The sequence below is a fragment of the Bubalus bubalis genome, chromosome 14 (genome assembly GCF_019923935.1).
Source record: "Bubalus bubalis isolate 160015118507 breed Murrah chromosome 14, NDDB_SH_1, whole genome shotgun sequence".
In the NCBI taxonomy this organism is placed as follows: domain Eukaryota; kingdom Metazoa; phylum Chordata; class Mammalia; order Artiodactyla; family Bovidae; genus Bubalus; species Bubalus bubalis.
The window spans coordinates 52,462,574-52,479,999 of record NC_059170.1 but is presented as its reverse complement, the minus strand read 5'-3'; the positions used below and the strand labels follow the sequence as shown (position 1 = coordinate 52,479,999).

Genomic DNA, 17,426 nt, shown 5'->3' with positions numbered 1-17,426 from the left:
AAAGTTGTTCACTGAATAACATGAGTTAAAAGCTGAGAAACAAGAGTGGCAAAGAAGTAGGTGTGGTGGAAAGACAGATAGGGAAGTAGAGCTGACTATAGTTGGGGGAGATGCTTGAATCAGAAAGTTGAGATCAACAAGAGTGATCAAATTGCAACCAGTTTTGAAATCTTAAAAGACTTTTAAGTCTAATATTAAGGCAGAAAGATGGGGAAGTGGTGATAACCAATGGTGATAACCATTCTTTTGTGAATAGAGGACCCACAAAGCAATGATAGAATTATAGTGTTTGCAAATAGACCCTTAGTGTATATGAATTCCCACTAAATATTGACTTTGAAAATATAATTCAAGACTGAGTCTACCTGGGTAAAGATGGAAAGCAGAGTTCTGGGTCTACTTACTAAACACAAGGCACTAGGACTCTGTAAAGTCTCAGGACCTTGTGAAATCCTGACCATTCATAACTCAGCAGTCGGCTGAGCGTGGAGACAGCGAGGGACAAGAAACTCCTGCCTAGAGGCGGTGCTGCTGGTGTCGCGAAGCGTGTTGTTAAAAGCTCCCTCCAAGCACCAGAGTTACGTGTGCTGAGAAGAGAGGAAAGGGTGTTCCTGGTGGTCATGGAACCTGCTGGAGGGATGAGATAATTTTCTATGTCAGCTGGTGGATATTTATTTCCTCTCCTCTCCCCATTTCCTTAGAGGAGGAAATGATGCTGATGTTTTAAATTCTCATACTTTCAAGAATGTGCCATAAAACATATGGCTTCATTTAGATGAATATATATTTTGAAATATATCCAGGAATCTGAGACTGAGGTCATAGGATTAAACTGAAATTAGAATTATCTCATTTTAAGGGACCAAAGACTCACTCTCTACTGACACTGCTCCCTCTTTTTTTTGAAGCTTGTTTACTTATTTATTCAATTAAATGTTATCTAAAGTAAATGTCACAAAAATCAAATCATTAAATACAGCAGAATTAAATACAATTACAATCAAGTCTAATTAAGTCAGACCATTACTGTACTATATAATTAGATGGGTAATAATAGAATCAAAGGACTATACATTCATCTAAAAAGAAGCATACAAATGATTATAAAACAATGTAATTATCATACTTACAAGGTTTCTGTAACCAAATATAACTTATGATTAGACATTTTATAATGGAAAAGTATAGGGAATTTCGGGGATCACTAAGATCAGCTCAATTTATACTCATGTAAAAGTTCATTCATTTTCTTGCACAATCTAAGCCTCACCTTACTTATCTAGAGAATGGGAACAATGAAAAGATGTAGTCATGATGAGGTAGCAATGTATCCAGCACAAAGTAAGTGCCTGATAATAGGTAGCTATTCTTAATAACATCATTATTCTTAGTTCAGGAAAAAAAAAAAAAACTAAATATTTTTTCCTCAAATCTAAATAAGGAAGACCAAGCAATTGCAGGAAAAGTACAGACAAAATTCTCAGTGAAAACACTTACCCAAACTCTTTGCCTCGTATGTGATCTTAAATCCTTGCCCTTCATTACTATTATCAGAAATAAATTGAACAAACATTTGATTATCTGAAGTGAACAGAGTGGATGAAGGGTGACTGCCACAAAAACGACCATTTCCTCCATGGGGACCCAAGGGTGGAGAAGAAAGATCAGGTCCATTTTTGAGCTAGAAAGACAAAGCAAAATTGCACAATTACCTTATTACCTTCACACTGATGAAGACAAGGTATACAGGTTTTATCAACTTACAGTCCAAAAGGAAAAATATCATTTTGTTATGAAGTGTGTAGAAAAAGTAATTAGAAAAAGCAGCAAAAAAGACCTACCACCAAGTAATCCCCCTGGTTGCAAGAAGAGTCTCTGTTTAGAATCTGGAAGGGCTGTTCAAAGTGGACAGCGATGGTCAGGCCACTCTGGACCTGGACATGCCAAGAGCAGTTGAGATTGGGTGTGTAGGTCTCGGGGTACCTGGGTGATGTGATAATTCCCCGATCTGCATGCAAGTATCCACCACAACCTTGCCAAGAAGAAACAAAAATTGCATTTAGATAACATTCGCAACTGGATTTTGATGCTTTTTCTGTTTGTCCTGAGAATTCTCAAAGTGTAGGCAATAGAAATGTGGTTTGAAACTCACTTGGGACCAAAATGTTGGAAACAATGAGCACAAGTACGGATGGAGCACATGCTCCTGGGTCTTCACTGTGCTTTTGTTAGTAAGATAGGGATGTAGAAGTCAGCAGTAGAGACAATTCCCTTAACTTTCATGAAGCCTCCTTTATAGACAAGTCAGACATACAGCAAATACAAATGTAATACGTGAGGTGGTGATAAGTTTACAAAGATGAATTGGGAGTGGGAAAATGGAATTGTATTGTCTGGAGCAGTTAGAGAAGGCCACGTAACTGTGGTTATATCTGAGCAGAGATCTGACAGAAATGGGAGCTCAACATGCTAAGTGAAGTCAGGCATTTGCCAGCTATCAGGGACCGACTGGAGCATCAATGAGTGAGTGCAGAGGGCTCACAGCACTAGTTAAAATGCAGCAGTGGAAATTTACCTTAGGTCCATCTAATTCCAAAGCCCATTGTCTTAAACCATTCCACAGCCAGCCCCCCTTGACTGTAAGGGCGATCATTTATTTTCAATTGCTCCCTACTCTCTAATAACCATACATAATAGTGGGGGAAATGTTCATGTTTAATGTCTAGATTGATAATCTACTTTAAAATTATGTTTATCAGTTACAAATATGGGGATCTTCAGATCCTGCACATTCTGTAGGCTACTTCTTTAACTTTAATCCAGTTTGGGTTGAAAATGATGGTTGGACTTCACATTTTGTCAAGCATTCAAATTCTTGATCACACTCCACATGACAGCCTCCCATATCCTGCGCATCTTCTTGGACTCACCAAATTCATATTTCAAGAGCAGCAAACTTCCTGCCAACCTTTAAATGAATCATTTCAACCAAGGGATTTACAACGATTTCTCCTATATTACTTTGACTGGTTATTTCTAAGCCTGAGGATAACTCTGACTTATTGCTCTTCTGCTGTGTTATGGATATGCACTGTCTTCTGGTTCCAGCCATCACCTGGGCTGAAATATTGCTTGAGACATCTTCCTCTTAGACTTACTATGGAAAGAAGTTGTCCTACCCAGAAAACTGCAGGCGGAGGATCCTTCTGTACAATGTGACCGGTTTTTTTGTTGTTGTTTGTTTTTTTGATCAGGACCTTGTACGTGACATCAGGATAACCCTCCTCCCCAGAGGCTAGGCAGAGACTTGTGCACTCTGACTTACAATCTGTGTCTTGGCATTGAAAAACGAGCAGACTATGTTAGAGAGACAGCAAGAGATAGGCGAGGTGAGATGAAATGAATTAGAACAAATTAAGAGAATATATTACTCTTGTGAAAGGACGCGTTAAAGCCTGCCCCAGTTACACTGAAGTCCGAGGTGAAGTGGATCACCATGTACTCTCCAGTTGACCGGATGGGTCCGGGGACCTCCCTGCCACAGAGAACGGCTAGCTCCTGGGCCATGCTGTTGTCTCCTATGACCAAGGAAAGGAAATGTCAGCTTATTTACAAAACAGAAAGAGAGAAACAGATGTGGAAAACAAATTTGTGGTTACCATAGGGGAGTGGAGAGGAATAAATTGGGAGATTGGGATTAACATACATACACTACTATATATAAAATAGATAACCAATAAACATCTACTATTAATACATAGTAAAGGGAATTCTACTCAATACTCTGTAATTACCTATATGGGGAAAGAATCTTAAAAAGAGTGAATATATGTATACGGATAACTGATTCACTGTACTGTACACCTGAAACTAATACAACATTGAAAATCAACTGTACTCCAATGAAAAAAATTTTTAAAGAATCGGCTCCACCAACAGTGCAACCCAGCAGCAGAAGCACCTCATACATTATTCTCAAAACACCCCCATTCCTAGGACACAACGAGATTATCAGATACAGGTACACTCCAGGGGTTACATCATCGTGGTCTGTAGTGGGGCTGCCTGCCTTTTTCTTTACACTTCTATAATGACTTCTTTGCCAGTTCCACTGCCTTTCCAAACACTGGTTGACAGTTCTTCCTGGAACTAAAACTCAAAACAAGAGGATGTGGGCTTGGGAAGTAACTGAGGACCAGTGCTGATGTGTGCATCAGACACTAAACTAAGCAATTCTGACTGCTGAAGGTCAAGTACCCAAAAAACAAAACGTTTGATTCTTCATCTCCAGGTCCAATGCTAGTGTTATAAGGTCATTTGCCCAGAAGTGTGCCTTCACCTTCAGAGGGTCTTTCTTTTTCCTTTTCATTTCTTGGTTGCTCATTGTTTGTTCTGCCATTAAAAGAACACACTTCTGTCCATGTGCAGAAGATGAAAAAAAAGCTAGTGTCAGCAAGTGTGCACTCCAGAAACACCAGTGAGGACTGGGTCACCCCATGGCCCTTTTCCCTTTGGCTTCTCTCAATTTTAAATGTTGATCAAAACAGCTGTTTCAGTTACAGCCTGAATGGAGCAAAGGGGATTATAACAGACTTGGATGCCTTGACTGGGAAAATACATTGCTTTTTTACCCTAAGGCATAGAATTAATGATTTCAAACTTAAAAAATACATAAAAATAGAATGTAAGACATGAGGAAATTGACGCTTTCACTCAACTAGCAAAATGATTCTTTTTTTGACATTGACTACAACCTAAAACTCACACATTACTAGCTAGTTTAGAAAACAAGTTCCCGAATGTAGTGGCACAGCTATAAATACGTGGCCTTCTTTAGAGGAGTTCTGACTTCTGGTAACTATGCATTATTTTATCATTCAGAAGTTTATCTGTAATTCCTCTTGCATTTTTATCTTCATTATGCTAGTTTGCTATATATTTCAGCCCAAATCTGTTGACTTAATTTCTAATTATCTGCATCAGAAAATTTTGAAGTTTTATTTCACAAGTGTATATTTTATCTTTCAGTGAGACTGAGTTGGGTCTATTGACTTTCATTTTTTTTCTAAGGAAAGAATTTAAAAAAAGAAGGAAAGATGATACTTCCTCTGGGCAATGTGCTTAGAGGAGACTTTTGATAGGAAAAAGGTAGAAAGTTATGGCTTACCATCTAAACATGTTTATATGATTGACCTGAGTCTTCACCTCCTGCCCTACAGCGGGAAAGCAAATATGCTCTGCCATTTGATTTTTCCTCACTATAAATAGCAGGGGGTGGTCTGTGGTTGAGTGGATACAGGAGACACAAAAATGCACATTAGACACCTGTGGACCAATAGCAAATATGTTTGTTTGGTCCAAAAAAATGCTATGAAGCATTTTTCATTAATTGCCAAAATTTAATAACTAGGAAATTCATAGAAAACTCTATGCTTCTTGCATCTTTTGGGAAATAAAATCCATAATGCTGAGCCTGCACTCCTAGTTCAGTTCAATTCAGTCACTCAGTCATGTCTGACTCTTTGTGACCCCATGAACCGCAGCATACCAGGCCTCCCTATCCATCACCAACTGCCAGAGTCTACACAAACCCATGTCCATTGAGTCAGTGACACCATCCAACCATCTCATCCTCTGTCATCCCCTTCTCTTCCTGCCCTCAATCTTTCCTAGCATCAGGGTCTTTTCAAAGAGTCAGTTCTTTGCATCAGGTGGCCAAAGTATTGGAGTTTCAGCTTCAGCATCAGTCCTTCCAATGAATATTCAGGACTCATTTCCTTTAGGATGGACTGATTTGATATCCTTGCAGTCCAATGGACTCTCAAGAGTCTTATGCAACACCACAATTCAAAAGCGTCAATTCTTTGGCACTCAGCTTTCTTTATAGTCCAACTCTCACATCCATACATGACTACTGGAAGAACTATAGCTTTGACTAGATGGACATTTGGCAGCAAAGTAACGTCTCTGCTTTTTAATATGCTGTCTAGGTTGGTCATAACTTTCCTTCCAAGGAGTAACAGTCTTTTAATTTCATGGCTGCAGTCACCATCTGCAGTGATTTTGGAGCACAAAAAAATAAACTTTGTCACTGTTTCCACTGTTTCCCCATCTATTTCCCATGAAGTGATTGTACCAGATGCCATGATCTTAGTTTTCTGAATGTTGAGTTTTAGGCCAACTTTTTCACTCTCCTCTTTCACTTTCATCAAGAAGCTCTTTAGTTCTTCACTTTCTGCCATAAGGGTGGTGTCATCTGCATATCTGAGGTTATTGATATTTCTCCCAGCAATCTTGATTCCAGCTTGTGCTTCCTCCAGCCCAGCGTTTCTCATGATGTACTCTGCATAGAAGTTAAATAAGCAGGGTGACAATTACAGCCTTGATCTACTCCTTTCCAGATTTGGAACCAGTCTGTTGTTCCATGTCCAGTTCTAAGTGTTGCTTCCTGACCTGCATACAAATTTCTCAGGAAGCAGGTCAGGTGGTCTGGTATTCCCATCTCTTTCAGAATTTTCCACAGTTTGTTGTGATCCACACAGTCAAAGGCTTTGGCATAGCCAATAAAGCAGAATTAGATGTTTTTCTGGAACTCTCTTGCTTTTTCGATGATCCAACGGATGTTGGCAATTTGATCTCTGGTTCCTCTGCCTTTTCTAAATCCAGCTTGAACTTCTGGAAGTTCACAGTTCACGTACCGTTGAAGCCTGGCTTGGAGAATTTTGAGCATGACTTTATTAGCATGTGAGATGAGTGCAATTGTGTGGTAGTTTGAGCATTCTTTGGCGTTGCCTTTCTTTGGGATTGGAATGAAAACTCATCTTTTCCAATCCTGTGGCCACTGCTGAGTTTTCCGAATTTGCTGGTACATTGAGTGCAGCACTTTCATAGCATCAATTTTTAGGATTTGAAATAGCTCAACTAGAATTCCATCACCTCCCCTAGCTTTGTTTGTAGTGATGCTTCCTAAGGCCCACTTGACTTTGCATTCCAAGATGTCTGGCTCTAGGTTAGTGATCATAACATTGTGATTATCTGGGTCATGAAGATCTTTTTTGTATAGTTCCTCTGTGTATTCTTGCCACCTCTTCTTAATATCTTCAGCTCCTGTTAGGTCCATACCATTTCTGTCCTTTACTGTGCCCATCTTTGCATGAAATATTCCCTTGGTATCTCTAATTTTCTTGAAGAGATCTCTAGTCTTTCCCATTCTACTGTTTTCCTCTATTTCTTTGCATTGATCACTGAGGAAGACTTTCTTATCTCTCCTTGCTATTCTTTGGAACTCTGCATTCAAATGGGTATACCTTTCTTTTTCTCCTGTGCCTTTCACTTCTCTTCTTTTCACAGCTATTTGTAAGGCCTCCTCAGACAGCCATTTTGCTTTTTTTCATTTCTTTTTCTTGGGGATGATCTTGATCCCTGTCTCCTGTACAATGTCATGAACCTCTATGCATAGTTGTTCAGGTACTCTGTCCATCAGATCTAATCCCTTGAATCTATTTCTCACTTCCAGTGTATAATCATAAGGGATTTGATTTAAGTCATACCTGAATGATCTAGTGGTTTTCCCTACTTGATTCAATTTCAGTCTGAATTTGGCAATAAGGAGTTCATGATCTGAGCCACAGTCAGCTCCTGGTCTTGTTTTTGCTGACTGTATAGAGCTTCTTCATCTTTGGCTGCAAAGAATATAATCAATCTGATTTCAGTGTTGACCATCTGGTGATGTCCATGTGTAGAGTCTTCTCTTGTGTTGTTAGAAGAGGGTGTTTGCTATGACCAGTGCATTCTCTTGGCAGAACTCTATTAGCCTTTGCCCTGCTTCATTCTGTACTCCAAGGCCAAATTTGCCTATTATTCCAGGTGTTTCTTGACTTTCTATTTTTGCATTCCAGTCCCCTATCATGAAAAGGACATCTTTTTGGGTGTTAGTTCTAAAAGGTCTTGTAGGTCTTCATAGAACTCCTTAACTTTAGCTTCAGCGTTACTGGTAGGGGCATAAGACTTGAATTACTGTGATAGGGAATGGTTCGCCTTGGAAATGAACAGAGATCATTCTGTCGTTTTTGAACTTGCATTCAAGTACTGCATTTTGCACTCTTTTGTTGACTATGATGGCTACTCCATTTCTTCTAAGGGATTCTTGCCCACAGTAGTAGATACAATGGGGGCAAAATTCAAGAAGACGTCAAAGACCTCAGAAATCAAGATAAAAATATTTTAGTGCAATCTTTCAAAAATGGAAATGAAATGTAAGGTGAATAAAATATTCCAGTTTTAAATGAAGACAGGATCTGACTCTGTACTTGCCCAATCCTGTCTTACTCTCCTCACCCTGATCTTGATCTTAACTGCAGACAGATTTAGAACCCATCTGAGAGTTTCTAGTTTAGTTGATCTGGGGTGGGGCACTGAGTGTGCATCACTAACAAGTTCCCAAAGTGATGTTGATGCTGCTGGTCTGGGGACCAAACAGTAAGAAACACTGACAAGAGGACACGGCCTCCCTGTTCTCCTCTGTTCCATGCAGATCGCGAAGTTACAACTCTACATCTTTCACTAAAGCATTAGTCACACCTCTCTGTCTAGCATATTCCCTGTCTAGCATTACTACAAGGAAAAGACAAAAACTATTAGCCCTTAATACTACCCATTCTGGGGGCGTCCCTGGTAGCTCAGCTGGTAAAGAATCTGCCTACAATGCGGGAAACCTAGGTTCAGTCCCTGGGTTGGGAAGATCCTCTCTAGAAAGGAAAGGCTACTCACTCCAGTATCCTGTCCTGGAGAATTCCATGGACTGTATGGACCATGGGGTCACAAAGAGTCAGACACAACTGAGTGAATTTCACTTTTCAACCCATTCTAGCCAGAGATTCAGTAGACATGGAAAACGGAATACATTGAAATTATAAGTACTTTTCATACTTGGATCTTAAAGCCATAGATATAACACATCAAGATTGATTTCCATAGCGTTTAAATGAGAAAGCCACACAACCTGGAAACTCAGATTATAATTTCCTTCTTAAACAAGATATAATGTTTCCTAATGCTCTCCCTGACATAGCGTGTAGTGTGTGAATTATCTTCCTATGGCAATTTAATATTTTCCTTACGTTCTGCAGTTGTTATTGTTGTTGTCCAGTTGCTAAGTTGTGCCTGACTCTTTGCGACCCTATGGACTGTAGCCCACCAGGCTCCTCTGTCCATGGGATTCTTCAGGCAAGAATACTGGAGTGGGTTGCCACTTACTTCTCCAGGGCATCTTCCTGGACCAGAGATCGAACGTGCATCTCCTACACTGGCGGGCTGATTCTTTACCACTGAGCCACCAGGGAAGCCTGTGTTCTGCATAAATGTAGCCAATTCTAGTATCTCATGATTCCATACAAACTGGATGAAGGCAGTAAACAAGTATGATTATAACTGAATGTAACTAAATATGTGTCAGAGTTGAAACTAGGTAGTTTTTTGCTTTATTTGCTTTTTAAATGTTTCTCACCATCTCTTATCACAAGTTTATCATAGCTGCATGTGCTATGAGATTCAATGTCCAGGGAAAGGATGTTGAGTTCCACAGTAGAATCTGGAGCCTGGATGAGCCACATACAGTTGGCGGCATTGCTGTAGCTTTCAGGCCAGCCTGGGGAGTAGAGGAAGACCGGAGTGTCTCCTGTCTGCAGGAACCCACCACAAGCACCTGCAGAATGAAAAGCAACAGCTCTGAAACAGCGCTGGTAGAAAAGAAGGTAGCATTTTAACTTTAAAACCACAATCCTATACTGAAACTACCAAATTCAAACAATTTTCTCAAAGAAATTTATAAATATTTTTACACTAATTCAGACAGCTGTGTTTCCATAATCTTTTAAGAAAAACACATTGTATTCTACTGTTTTCACCATCATTTTGCCACTTCACCCAGTTACCGAGCGTCTATCATTTGTCACGCATGAAGTAAGCCCATACTGTTGTAGTTGTTCAGTTGCTTAACAGTCTCCCAAAACACAGCTTACTGAGGGGATCTAACCTATCTTTAAAGTAGGAAAATAAAATAAAAGCTTACAATTGAGGCCACCTTTACCTTGAAACATGGCAGTTTATCACCTGCTAAGTACCAAGCAAAGCATTTCTGAAGGCACACTTATAATAACAGAGGAAAAATAAAGGATATTTAATACAGAGGAAAATATTTCTATCAGTTGATCTTTATCTGTTGTGTGTGTGTGTGCATGGTATTTGCAAACCAAACTTTCAGAGATCTCTAAAGTGGTTTCTAGAAACTGTAACTGTAATGTCTTATGGATATTGAACTTTCAATTATCAGGACTTCCCTGGTGGTCCAGCAGCTAAGACTCTACTACCAGTGCAGGGGACCTGGGTTCAATACCTGGTCAGGGAACTAGATTCACATACCCAACTTAAAATAAAAAAAAAAAGATCCCACATGCCACCACTAAAGATCCCACGAGCCACAACCAACAAAGATGGACAATCCTATGTGCTGCAAGTAAGACCTGGGGCAGCCAAATAAATTAATTAATTAAAATAAATGTTTTTCTAAGCCCTTAATTATTATGAAAATATAGTGGGAAACCAGCACTTTTTGGAATAAACATGTAATCTTTATGTATTTATGAGATTAAAAGAACATCTGAACATACGGAGGAAGGTTTTGGGACTGCAATTATTATTCTTATTCATTTGTGTATTTGGCCTTTATTAGTAGGAATCTTGGAGATATTAGTCTACACATATCAGCCCCTATAACGAATGCCATTTATTACTACACAGACCTGTCGCAATGGTAGGTAAAGGTCCAACAGAGGCATTCATTGCAAACCACTCCAAAAGGAATCCTCTCCCTGAGATCGAAGAATCAGAAGAAAACTGAAATGTCAGAGAACTTCCAGTGGAGCTGAAAGAGTCGGTTTGGGTACCACAGTAGGTTCCAACCAGGCGGGAGTGAATGCCAGCCCCATCGTAAATCTGCATGGAAAAGACAGAGAACAAAGCACTGAACTTAGGGAGTCGCCTCCATTTTCTTCATAAACAGAAAGTCAAAAGGATAACCTATTATAATTTTATCATAAATAAGCAAACATTACATATAAGTTTAGAAAAGAAAGTATAATGAAATACAAAATATGATTGCAAACAATTAAATGTGTTTTAAAACCATTTCTCATTCCTGCAGAATTATATTAACAAACATGCTCCCTGTGATGAAGCTCACTATACGATGTACAGTAAAATGTGTGGGTAGAAAAGTAGCGACCAAGATAGTTGCTCAACAGTGCTTACTGAATGTGCTTTGGGGCCTCAAAGGGAGGAATTGGGAAGAAAGGGGAAAAGAAACAAGAAAAAGGAAAAGTTTCATGAGTGAAAGTGGACAGGTGTCCTGAAGGAGCTCACCTGTCCACAGGTAAGTAAAGAAACAGAGTTTCTTTCCAAAGAAGTAAAGAAGCAGAATTGGAACCAACAGAAGAATCATAGCCTGCATGGGTTCAGCATACTCAAAGCTCAAGAAATCTCTTTCATTTGGTTCAAAATGTTAGATTACCTAATTAGAGATATTTTGTGACAATTTCCAAATACATAGTCTTGAGCACGTTTAGTTTTCTGCACCCATGAATGGATGTTATCCAATTACACTTTACATCCTTCCCTCCATCTTGTAAATAATTTGAATAAATTTGTTTTAAGTGTTATTACAAATTTCTCAATTGAAGCTGTTATGTAAGTTCAAATTTCAAATTATCTGATAATTCTGTCCAACAAACTGAGCATCTATCAAGTACTGGATCCTATGTGAAGCATTGTGGACCTAAAATGAATAAGATGGCATCTTGACCTTCAAGAATCTGATAGTAAAAAAGTCAAATCCATAGAAGCAGGAAATAGAGTGTGGTTGCCAGGAGATGGGCGAGTGGGAAATAGGGAGCTGGTCAAAGGGTACAAAGTTTCAGTAGTAAAAGATTAATAATTCTAAAGATGTAAAGTAGAGCAATGTGACTATAGCTAATAACAGTTCATTGTAACACTTTACATTTGCTAACAGGGCAGATCTTATGTGTTCTCATCACATCAAAAATAAAGAACATGGTAACTGATGTGATGTATGGGTCAACTAGCTTGATTGTGATTACTATTTTATAGTGTGTACATATATGAAAAGACCCAATTGTACATCTTAAATATACACAGTATTTATTTGTCAAATATATCTCAATAAAGCTGGATGAAAAGTAATCTGATAGTGCTTCAGGAATTGGTACAGTAGCCAATGTATGAATGGCAATGATCACCACAACTTTTATACTTAAATATAAGTACTTATACTTATTTTTAAATGATTGTTCAAATTTTTAGCATTCTAACATAAGAATGAACAGGGTAATGGGATATAAAATAGGATAAATACTTAATTAAGATAAATATACATGCTTAGATAAGCCCAACAGAAAAATTACAATAATGCTGAAAAATGTTAGCTACAGAATCTAAACTAACAAATATAATACCAGAATTACCATTGTTTGGGTAACCTAACGGGGTTATTCATGGTGTAGGGTAGACCATCCGCTATGATTTGCAAATGCTTGAATAGACAATAACTTGGATCTATCATTGCCAATAGCAATTCACCAAAATGTATAAACATCAATTGCTCTTAAAAACTTACCTTCAATTTGTCATAATAGCAGTTAAGTGTGCCCTCCATGTCCATCTCCAAGATTCTGGCATGAATAACCTGAGATTCTTCCACATTCACTATCCACTGGTAATTGGAGTTGTGGGGGTAATTTCCAGGCCACAAGGGAGAGGCAATTTTCCCATGAGTTCCCACAATGTTATCATTGCCAAATACTAGGAAGGAAAACAGGGTAGTAAATCAGACCTACGTAGAACAGCTTTTTAGAAACAAAAGGCAAGGGGTGTTGAAAAGGATAGACTTTTAATTGACTGCAATTTCTTTTCTCAAAACTGAAAGAAATACTGCTTCCCTTGTGGTTTCTCTGCTATCTATTAATTCCTTGGAGAAGAGTTGATATTGTGAATGGAATTCCATCTCCCTGGAAGGCTCCTCAGTGTGAAAACAAGCAATAGCTTCCCATGTAAAATGGGTTCCCAGACCCCAGGGGACCTGGAGACAAGGGAAGGGGCATTACCAGCCCTGTTCTATAATTTTGGTTTACTTTATTTTGTCTTACAAAATATGTTTTAAATTATGTTTTAAAATTATAAAAGAGAAACTGACATTTTGAATCACATGTAGAATAACATAATAACACATTATGAAAAAGCTGAGTTAGAAAATAAAAAATATTTCATACTTTATCTTATTAGAAAAATATCCTATTGTTATAACATCTGAGCACTTAGGAGTATCCTAAAGTAATACTAAATGTTTTTAATTAGCAGACTATAGAGTTTATGACATCAAATGAAACACATTTGACATAAGAATACCAAACTGAAACCAAAATATAACTAAAAAAAACTCTTTTAACACACTCTCATAAAAAAGTTTAACTTAAAATTAGGCAGACACTAGAGCTTAAAAAGAATCTTAGAGCTACTGAGAATGTTCTCCCTGGCTCTTTATGAGCCTTTCATATATAATTTAGTTTTTCTAATACATTATAAAGTAATTCCACAGAGACAATAAATAAATTGTTCTTAATGCATTACTGAAACCACTGCTATCCTTCCTAGTTTGTAGGACACCTTCTGGAAGCCATTACTAAAACAACCAACTCACTGCTGGCAAATGCAGCCTGGAAGCCCATGCCAGTGCCCGAGCCGTCAGAGACAAATCTGATCCACAGGATGTGCCCGACAGCGGATGAATAATTGAGGGGGAGGGCGTTTCCACAGTATCGTCCCACCAGGCGCCCAGTGGCGTTCCCTTCCCGGACCTCCACAAAATCTCTGCTGCAGTCCTGAGACTCCTCCAACTGGAAGGCTCTGATTGGACAAAAAAAAAAAAAAAAATTAGGGGTTAAATTGACCAACTAAATTTGGGGATTCTCCTCAGTTACTTGCTGAGCTGACCTGTTCACTTGTCAAATTTTTTTCTTTAACTTCAATCAAGTGTCTTTTAGCTAACTCAAAATATTTATTTTGCTCACTTAACAATGCAGATAAAAAATCTTACATAGAATATTAGCTAAATGAATCCATCAATCTGTAAGATATGTATATTTTAATCAGGTTAAACTCACAATGGTTTAAGATAAAAAGATCTTAGAACAATTTGTCATACACACACACACACAGATTAAAAGAGAAAATTAGATCCAAAAATACACAAAGGAAGAATCAATGTTTTCTGCACAAATGCAGAAAAGCATTTGATAAAACTGAAGATCCATTCATCATAAAAACTCTAGAAAATTAGAAATAGAGGGAAATTTTCTCACTGGATGAGAGCTACCCACCAAATATCTACAGCAAATATACTTAGAGGTAGAAATTTCTTAACATTTCTTTTAAATAAGAAATAACACAGGAAAGCCTGCTCTCATCACTTTGTTGCATGATATACTGAAGGGTTCTTCAGGGCAGTAAGTCAGGGAAAGGGAAAATGGCTGTAAGAACTGGAAGGCAAGTGCTGCCAATCAATATTTAAGAGCACTCGCTTATTCATAAATATCCACCAAGTGCCTTTTCTAGGCACTGAAGATAGAGAAGCACACAAGATGCAGAATTTTTGACATTCTAGAAAATAGAATGGCTGCTGGATAAGATAATAGGCAAAAATTAATACAGTTTCCTTAAACCAGCAAACAAAAATTTAGGAACTGTACCTAAGTCAACATTACTTGTCTCTCTTATATTGGGACACTGGGAAAAGATAATGAAGAAAATAATGTTCCTTCCTTTGAGAAACTTATATTCTAGAAGTAGATAATAAACAAAGAAATAGAAATACGGTGAGGCAGTAATAAATTCTACGAGGAAAAAGTGTAGTCATTAAGGAAGGTTATTTTAGGTAAGGTGGTCAGGTACATCCATAATTTTTAAACAGATGCCATTTTTAATAGCAATAAAAAAATAAGATGCCTAGGAATAAACGTAACAAAATATAAGACTCTCATAGAAAAAATATAAACTTTTAGTGAAGGATCTAAAAGGAGACTGAATAAATGGAGAGATATTCCAAATTTAATATGAAAAGTCTCTATATAAAGATTCTTCCAAAATCAATCTATAAATTTAGTACAATTTCAGCAAAATCAGTAAGCATTACTGCACTTATGTAAAGACTAAAACAGAAAGCAATATTATGTAGTGTGTATGGAGACAGGCATATGGCATCACTGACTCAATGAACATGAGTTTGAGTAAACTCTGGGAGTTGGTGATGGACAGGGAGGCCTGGTGTGCTTCAGCCCATGGGGTCACAAAGAGTTGGACACAACTGAGTGACTGAACTGAACTGAACTGATATATATACATAAAATATATATATAATAACAGTATATAAACTTGCATAGGGGTGATAAACATAAAATTGAAAACACCGGTTATCTCTGTGATGAGAAGGTATAGGAATATGGATGGGGAACTTTTGCTGCCCCGTAATATTTTATTCATGTAAAATTATTTTTTAAATAAAAAGGTAATTTAACGATTTTTTAAAAAGTAAATGAAGTGAGCACACACTCTTCTTTTTTCAGAAGTAATTAATTTTTGCTGAGAAGGACAAGATAAAGAGAAGAAGAAAGAATGGCTTAGCAAGATTAAAGAAATTGTTGAACTTCCCTGGTGGTCCAGTGGCTAAGACTCTGCACTCCTGATGTGGGAGACTCAGGTTTGACCCCTGGTCAGGGAATTAGATCCCACAGGCCTCAACTAAGGGTTCGCATGCCAAAACTAAAAAGATGCATGCCACACTGAGACCCAGTGCAGTCAAATAAAAATAAATTAATTTTTTAAAAAAGAAAGAAAAAAAATAAAATAAAATAAATAAAAAAGAAAGAAAAGAAACTGTTGGGAAGGGGGGAAAGGTCTCCAGAAGAGAAAACTTACTTCCCTGCTGTGTATCTTTCAGGTACTGCTCAACATGAGCAGGATTTCCCATGACGCTGGTAAGCCAGTGCCCTTTGGGGGCTCTCTCTCAACTAACAGCTTAGGATGCTTCAGGAACAGCTTACTGGCCTGGAGTTACTGGGACCTCACGCCCCACTAGGGGATCAGATGTATCAGGCACACCTCTGAGGCTTCATTGTCAACCAGAGGACAGGAGCAAACTGGTCAGCTCCGCTCCACTAACAGCTTGCCAAGCCAGATACCAGCATTGGTAGGTCTCCAGCAGGACAGTGAGTCTGTACCTCTCAATAATCCCATCAAGGTGGGTTATTACCGTGTAGATCACCTGGGTCTATATTTCAGGCTATTTTTGCAGACTTCCCTGCTGGCTCAGTGGTAAAGAATTTGCCAGTCAATGCAGGAGACTCATGTTGGGAGGATCTCCTGGAAAAGGAAACGGCAACCTACTCCACTATTCTTGTTTGGGAGATCCCATGGACAGAGAAAGCTGGCGGGCTACAGTCCACGGGGTTGCAAAAGAGTCGGACACAACTTAGCAACTAAACAAGTGACATAACTGAGTAGCAGAAAAAAAGAGGAAAGATCCACATCAGGCTAAATGAACCACACATTTGTCTTACCTCCACTGTCTTCCTTGACAGTTTAATGCTTCATGAGACAGTTTATATCTACAATCTATCTCAATCACCAACTGAGAGTTTGTGATGGACAGGGAAGCCTGGCGTGCTGCACTCCATGGGGTCGCAGAGTCAAACCCGACACGACTGAGAGATTGAACTGAACTGAACTGAACAATCAGTTTTGGAAAATAATTGTTCTGAATCTATCCTTAGGATGGTTGTCAAGTTTGGCTCTTAAATTCAGGCTCAGTTTTATTACCCATAATATTATCAACAATGTAAAATATGCTAAAATTACATTCTGATTCTCATAAAAAACAAAAGGTGATTATTTTTATCTACAGGTGATTTACCAAAAACAGAAAGTGTTTAGTCACTCAGTTATGTTTTTGAAAACCTCGTGGACTGTAGCCCATTAGGCTCCTCTGTTCATGTAATTCTCCAGGCAAGAATACTGGCGTGGGTAGCCATTCTCTTCTCCAAGAGAATCTTCCCAACCCAGGGATTGAACCTGGGTCTCCTGCATTGACGGAAGATTCTTTATGGTCTGAGCCACCAGAGAAACCCAATTAACACAAAATTGCCCCTAAATCTTTTCTAGTCAAAATGTTGCATGTGGTCCAGCAGCATTAGCATCACCTCAGAGCTTGTTTGAAATGAAGCATCAGGTCCCACCAACCAACTGAATCAGAATATGAATTTTAATAAGATCCCAGATGATCAACATGCACATTAAAGTTTGAC

At 38.4% G+C, this 17,426-nt stretch overlaps 1 protein-coding gene across 1 annotated transcript in view; it reads right to left on the bottom strand.

Annotated features, from left to right (window-relative positions):
• The window catches only part of CUBN (cubilin), a 260,214-nt gene that overhangs the window by 84,443 nt on the left and 158,345 nt on the right, over positions 1-17,426 (bottom strand). The window contains exons 37-43 of the mRNA XM_006052367.4: positions 13,769-13,974; positions 12,689-12,873; positions 10,800-10,992; positions 9,506-9,703; positions 3,432-3,578; positions 1,842-2,032; positions 1,498-1,681 (exon numbers count right to left, since the gene is read on the bottom strand). Coding sequence (XP_006052429.4) covers positions 1,498-1,681; positions 1,842-2,032; positions 3,432-3,578; positions 9,506-9,703; positions 10,800-10,992; positions 12,689-12,873; positions 13,769-13,974 — 1,304 coding nt within the window. The remainder of the gene's footprint in view (positions 1-1,497; positions 1,682-1,841; positions 2,033-3,431; positions 3,579-9,505; positions 9,704-10,799; positions 10,993-12,688; positions 12,874-13,768; positions 13,975-17,426) is intronic.